At 47.0% G+C, this 6,614-nt stretch overlaps 2 protein-coding genes across 2 annotated transcripts; both read left to right on the top strand.

Moving 5' to 3' along the window:
* Positions 1-2,885: 2,885 nt before the first annotated feature.
* Positions 2,886-3,810, top strand: LOC149097429 (uncharacterized). Its single transcript, XM_089280536.1, has one exon. It carries the CDS (start codon positions 2,940-2,942, stop codon positions 3,759-3,761), a length of 822 nt encoding a protein of 273 aa, XP_089136662.1. The 5' UTR covers positions 2,886-2,939; the 3' UTR covers positions 3,762-3,810.
* On the top strand, positions 3,792-4,589 carry LOC149097428 (uncharacterized). The gene has a single exon (XM_089280537.1). The coding sequence runs from the start codon at positions 3,850-3,852 to the stop codon at positions 4,399-4,401; it is 552 nt and encodes a 183-aa protein (XP_089136663.1). The 5' UTR covers positions 3,792-3,849; the 3' UTR covers positions 4,402-4,589.
* Positions 4,590-6,614: the final 2,025 nt, after the last annotated feature.

The following is a 6,614-nucleotide window of genomic DNA, read 5'->3' as shown; positions in this document are numbered from 1 at the left end:
TTGTTTCAGTAATAATCGCTCCATGTTTACGCCCTGCCTTCCCAGTAGTATAGGACGCTTATATGAGCGGTAACCAATCAGGAGCCGAGAAACACAATAGGCTATTGTTTGGAGAACAATGGATGCTATTGTTTTCCAAATCCAAGATGGCCGCCACAAATTTCAACCAATCAGGAGCCGAATTAAGAATTCAAGATGGCGGCGCCCACGAAAGTCGGCCATGTTGGAAAACAGCCCACCAGCCTCGACGGAGGACTGGGATCGGTCTCACGGATTTCCATGGCGACACAAATCACGCCAGGGTCACGCAAAAATGTCAGGCAACTTCAAAATCCATACTTACAGTGTCCTGTGGTCCTAAACGACAGAGGTCCGTCCAACAAGCGACCATGATGGAGACTGAGAGACTTGTATCCGAGGCACTTATATACCCTTCTATTCGTTCCAAAGCATCCTGGGACGGCGACCTCATCGGGAACCAATCTTAGACTTGCCCCACTCCCTTCGCAGTCGAAGGGGTAAAAATAGCGGTAAGGGGGTACTCCCCGTTCCAAAGCATCCTGGGCTGGTGACCTCATCGGGAACCAATCTTAGACTTGCCCCACTCCCTTCGCGGTCGAAGGGGTAAAATTGGGGTGAGGGGGTACTTCCCGTTCCAAAGCATCGTGGGACGGTGACCTCATCGGGAGCCAATCTTAGACTTGCCCTACTCCCTTCGCGGTCGAAGGGGTAAAAATTGGGGTGAGGGGGTACTCCCCGTTCCAAAGCATCGTGGGACGGTGACCTCATCGGGAACCAATCCTAGACTTGTCCCACTCCCTTCTCGGCCAAAGGGGTAAAATAGGGATAAAGGGGTACTCCCTCTTAGTCTGCTATATAAAACCTTCACACGTTTTGAAAAGGACCAAAACAAAGTTTGTTGACTCACGAAATGGAAGTTAGAAGAAGTCGAAGACTACTAGGATTGATCCCCGAAGTAGATGAGTTCAAGGACAAATGTTTCATCTGTCAAGGCGACCTTGTCATTGACTCCTTGACTCGATGTAGTGCGAAAACTTATTGCTGTGGAAAATTTTTGCACAAGAGATGTTTGCAACAGGAGTTACAATACTCAGATAAGTGCGGACGTTGCAAAACCTCAAATCCTCGGGGGAATGAAGATGAGGCACAACTTTCACCTTGGGAGGAGGTGGTACGCGAGAGGATTACCAACGCAACGAATGCCATCAATAGGTATCGGCGAGGGGGACGGCCTTATCATATTCACAATCGTAATATTGTTTCGTGGAGGACCTTGCCGTACCATGCGAATCTTTCCATCTGGTTTGAATTTTATACAAGACTCACCATCTTCGTGCAGCAAAGGCGAAACGCTACCCTGTACATCCATGCCTATGTCAACTTGCCGTGGATGACCATTACTCAATCAATAAGACTGACGGTGTATGAAATGTTCAGTAGAAACATCCCAACGGAAGTAATGCTCTGCGTACGCGAAGTAAAGTTGAGGTTATTGTTCCTGTCGTGGCTGCACTACGACGCTGAGGATGAAGTGATTATCAACAAATTAACTCTTCAGTCATCTTTTTCACCCCCCATTTACCATGAAGACACAGCTTGGGTGTAACGTGTAACTTTTATTGTAACTTAAAAAACTCGTAAAATAAAACAAAAACAAAAACAAAGAGTCTGAGTCTTTGCAACGTTTATTGAATAATGATAATAAAAATAATAACACGAACTCCGAAAAAGAATTGATTACAATTTTTGACTCTTTAAGTCTTGACCGTCGGTATTCCACAAAGTGTTGGGGACTAAACTCGTTTCCAGTTTCACAGACTCTTGGTCCCTGGCCCCAAAACGCACGATATTCTGCCTTAGTTTTCTTTGCTTTTGGTCATGAAGTCTTTGCCTGATCCGTTCCTTATTCTTGGCATAATAACTTCTCCAATACTCGTTGATCCATTCCCTGTTGTTTTTACAGTATTGTCTTCGGTAATTTCTGATGTGCTCCTTGTTCTGTTCACAATAGGCTCTCTGGCTGCTGGCGAGTCGTTCCTTGTTGTTTTCATACCATCTTTTACGACACCACCACCACCTCATCTACTACCACCACATTTACCACCACCACCTCCACCACCACATTTACCACCACCACCACTCCACCACCATCTACACCGCCACGACCACATTCACCACCACCGCCACCACCGCCACCACCGCCACCACCACCACATTCACCACCACCACCACCACCACATTCACTACCACCGCCACATTCACCACCACCACCACATGCACCATCAAAACCACTACATTCATTACCACCACCTCCTATATCACCACCCATGTACCACCATCGCCGCATCCACTACATTCACCACCACAGCCACATCCACCACCTACACCACCACCACCACATTTCCCACCACATCCACCTCCACCGCCATCGCCACCGCCACCACCACATTCACCACCACCACCGCCACATCCACCACATTTACCACCATCACCGTTACATCCACCACTACCACCACATTTACCACCACCACATTTACCACCGCCGCCACCACCGCATCTACCACCACCGCAACATTCCACCACCACCACATTTACCACCGCCACCAAAACCACATTCACCACCACCGCCACCACCGCCACATCCACCACATTCACCACCACAGCCACATCCATTACCTACACCTACACCACCACCACCGCATCCACCACCACCACCACCACATTCACCACCACCACCACATCCACCACATTCACCACCACCACCACCACATCCATTACCTGCACCACCACCACATTCACCACCGCCACCACCACCACCGCCACCGCCTCCACCACACTCGTCAACTCGATCATTAATCATGTATAAAACTAAGGCATTAACTGCCTGAATTCATTTTGAGTCAAACTAGCAAGGAGTCATGTCCCTTTATTGTCGATATTGTCATAGACTATTCTCTCGTGCAGACAGTAGAATTCGTCACGAAAAACATAGTTGTCAAAGCAGTGGATCAGATAAGACACAAGATGTCCCAAATATCACATTTCCTACCGAAAAGCACCATGGGATCCCTAGTAGAATAGAAATGGGAGAAGCGTTTCGGTTCAAGACACCCTCCAGTATTTTGATCGTGGGCCCTTCTGGTTGTGGGAAGACTTGTTTTACCGAATCGTTACTCTTGGATCACTTGGAAGAATTGTTTGTAAACCCTCCCACTACGATTCATTATTGCTACGGGGCGTGGCAAGACGGATTTAAAGACATGGAAGACGCTGGTGTGCAATTTCACGAAGGGATTCCAGAGTCAGACCATCTCAAGTCATGGTTTCCGAAGGGTGGATTACTCGTACTGGACGATCTGATGGCAGAGGGAGGTGAGGACAAAGCGTTGCTAGACTTATTCACCAAACACTCTCATCATCAAAATATCACCGTGTTGTACTTGTGCCAAGACATGTTTCCACCAGGGAAATACGCCAAGAGTATTTCCAGGAACGCCCACTACATCGTAGCCTTCAAAAATCCAAGAGATCAATTAGGGATGAAGAATTTACTGCTTCAAGCTTTTCCCACTTGCTGGCAAGACATGATGGACGCGTATCAAAAAGTGACCGAACGACCGTTTGGGTACACGGTCCTGGATTTACATCCCGCCAGTGATGACAGGAAACGCGTGTTTAGTCACCTCATGACGCACGAAGGATACCCGCGCTGGCATCGAAGAAAGAGAGAGGATGTCTGATCATTGCCCAAAATGATATATTAAACATCAGTTTAATCGACTCGGCTCATTTGAAGTACGTTGTCTTCGGTGAAGGTCGACGAGAATCATGGATGATCGTTCAACAGTTATTTTTGGCCCCGTGGAAGATGACAATGACGAGAACGTTGAAGAGGAAGAAGAGGTGGATGAAGAGGAGCCTGAAGAGGAACAGGAAGAAGATGAGGATAGTAGCAGCTCCGAAGAGGAAGAAGAAGCGGACGACGATGAACCAGATCCGTGGAGTCCGCTACGTCAAAACGTCGGGGAAGACGTCAAAGAAACCTACCTGAAAGAAGTCCAGCAGTTCCTGGATAAGGGAAAATCCCAAAACTATGCCGAAAATGCTGCTTTCAACGTCCTATTACCTGTAAGTAGAAGAAGGTTACGAAGGACTTACTTAGAGCGTCTAAAATGGACTCACCGTATCAAACACGACGCAATACACCGTAAAGTCATGAAGACTCTTCGACGCTTTATTGAGGAAGACGACATGGATTTTGACGAAGCGGCCGAGTCGGCAGTGGCAAAACGAAAATTCCTGCCAAAGAGACTAATGCGGAAGAAGTTACTCCCCGACGATGATGACGAACAGGAAGTAGAAGAAGAGGTTAAGACCTGAATTAGCCATGTGACTCTTATAAGAGTGTGTGATTCCAGGGTTTTAGTCATTATTTGTAAGACGCTACACATGCAAGATGAATTGCTCCAATCAACTGTCAGGGAATGACAGGGGTTGTCTGAGGGTTGTCTGTAAAAAGGCCTACCACAAAAAATATTATGCCAAGAACAAACAACGAATCCTGGCCCAACAAAAGAGATATCGTGCAGAGAACATCGGGATTCTCAAAACCCGTCGTAAAAGATGGTATGAAAACAACAAGGAACGACTCGCCAGCAGCCAGAGAGCCTATTGTGAACAGAACAAGGAGCACATCAGAAATTACCGAAGACAATACTGTAAAAACAACAGGGAATGGATCAACGAGTATTGGAGAAGTTATTATGCCAAGAATAAGGAACGGATCAGGCAAAGACTTCATGACCAAAAGCAAAGAAAACTAAGGCAGAATATCGTGCGTTTTGGGGCCAGGGACCAAGAGTCTGTGAAACTGGAAACGAGTTTAGTCCCCAACACTTTGTGGAATACCGACGGTCAAGACTTAAAGAGTCAAAAATTGTAATCAATTCTTTTTCGGAGTTCGTGTTATTATTTTTATTATCATTATTCAATAAACGTTGCAAAGACTCAGACTCTTTGTTTTTGTTTTTGTTTTATTTTACGAGTTTTTTAAGTTACAATAAAAGTTACACGTTACACCCAAGCTGTGTCTTCATGGTAAATGGGGGGTGAAAAAGATGACTGAAGAGTTAATTTGTTGATAATCACTTCATCCTCAGCGTCGTAGTGCAGCCACGACAGGAACAATAACCTCAACTTTACTTCGCGTACGCAGAGCATTACTTCCGTTGGGATGTTTCTACTGAACATTTCATACACCGTCAGTCTTATTGATTGAGTAATGGTCATCCACGGCAAGTTGACATAGGCATGGATGTACAGGGTAGCGTTTCGCCTTTGCTGCACGAAGATGGTGAGTCTTGTATAAAATTCAAACCAGATGGAAAGATTCGCATGGTACGGCAAGGTCCTCCACGAAACAATATTACGATTGTGAATATGATAAGGCCGTCCCCCTCGCCGATACCTATTGATGGCATTCGTTGCGTTGGTAATCCTCTCGCGTACCACCTCCTCCCAAGGTGAAAGTTGTGCCTCATCTTCATTCCCCCGAGGATTTGAGGTTTTGCAACGTCCGCACTTATCTGAGTATTGTAACTCCTGTTGCAAACATCTCTTGTGCAAAAATTTTCCACAGCAATAAGTTTTCGCACTACATCGAGTCAAGGAGTCAATGACAAGGTCGCCTTGACAGATGAAACATTTGTCCTTGAACTCATCTACTTCGGGGATCAATCCTAGTAGTCTTCGACTTCTTCTAACTTCCATTTCGTGAGTCAACAAACTTTGTTTTGGTCCTTTTCAAAACGTGTGAAGGTTTTATATAGCAGACTAAGAGGGAGTACCCCCTTATCCCTATTTTACTCCTTTGGCCGAGAAGGGAGTAGGATAAGTCTAGGATTGGTTCCCGATGAGGTCATCGTCCCACGATGCTTTGGAACGGGGAGTACCCCCTCACCCCAATTTTTACCCCTTCGACCGCGAAGGGAGTAGGGCAAGTCTAAGATTGGCTCCCGATGAGGTCACCGTCCCACGATGCTTTGGAACGGGAAGTACCCCCTCACCCCAATTTTTACCCCTTCGACCGCGAAGGGAGTGGGGCAAGTCTAAGATTGGTTCCCGATGAGGTCACCGTCCCACGATGCTTTGGAACGGGAAGTACCCCCTCACCCCAATTTTTACCCCTACGACCGCGAAGGGAGTGGGGCTAGTCTAAGATTGGTTCCCGATGAGGTCACCAGCCCAGGATGCTTTGGAACGGGGAGTACCCCCTTACCGCTATTTTTACCCCTTCGACTGCGAAGGGAGTGGGGCAAGTCTAAGATTGGTTCCCGATGAGGTCGCCGTCCCAGGATGCTTTGGAACGAATAGAAGGGTATATAAGTGCCTCGGATACAAGTCTCTCAGTCTCCATCATGGTCGCTTGTTGGACGGACCTCTGTCGTTTAGGACCACAGCACACTGTAAGTATGGATTTTGAAGTTGCCTGACATTTTTGCGTGACCCTGGCGTGATTTGTGTCGCCATGGAAATCCGTGAGACCGATCCCAGTCCTCCGTCGAGGCTGGTGGGCTGTTTTCCAACATGGCCGA

Source organism: Orbicella faveolata, unplaced genomic scaffold (genome assembly GCF_042242905.1).
Source record: "Orbicella faveolata isolate gen_17 unplaced genomic scaffold, um_ofav_v1 contig_47, whole genome shotgun sequence".
Lineage (NCBI taxonomy): Eukaryota > Metazoa > Cnidaria > Anthozoa > Scleractinia > Merulinidae > Orbicella > Orbicella faveolata.
This window is presented reverse-complemented; position numbering and strand designations above follow the sequence as displayed.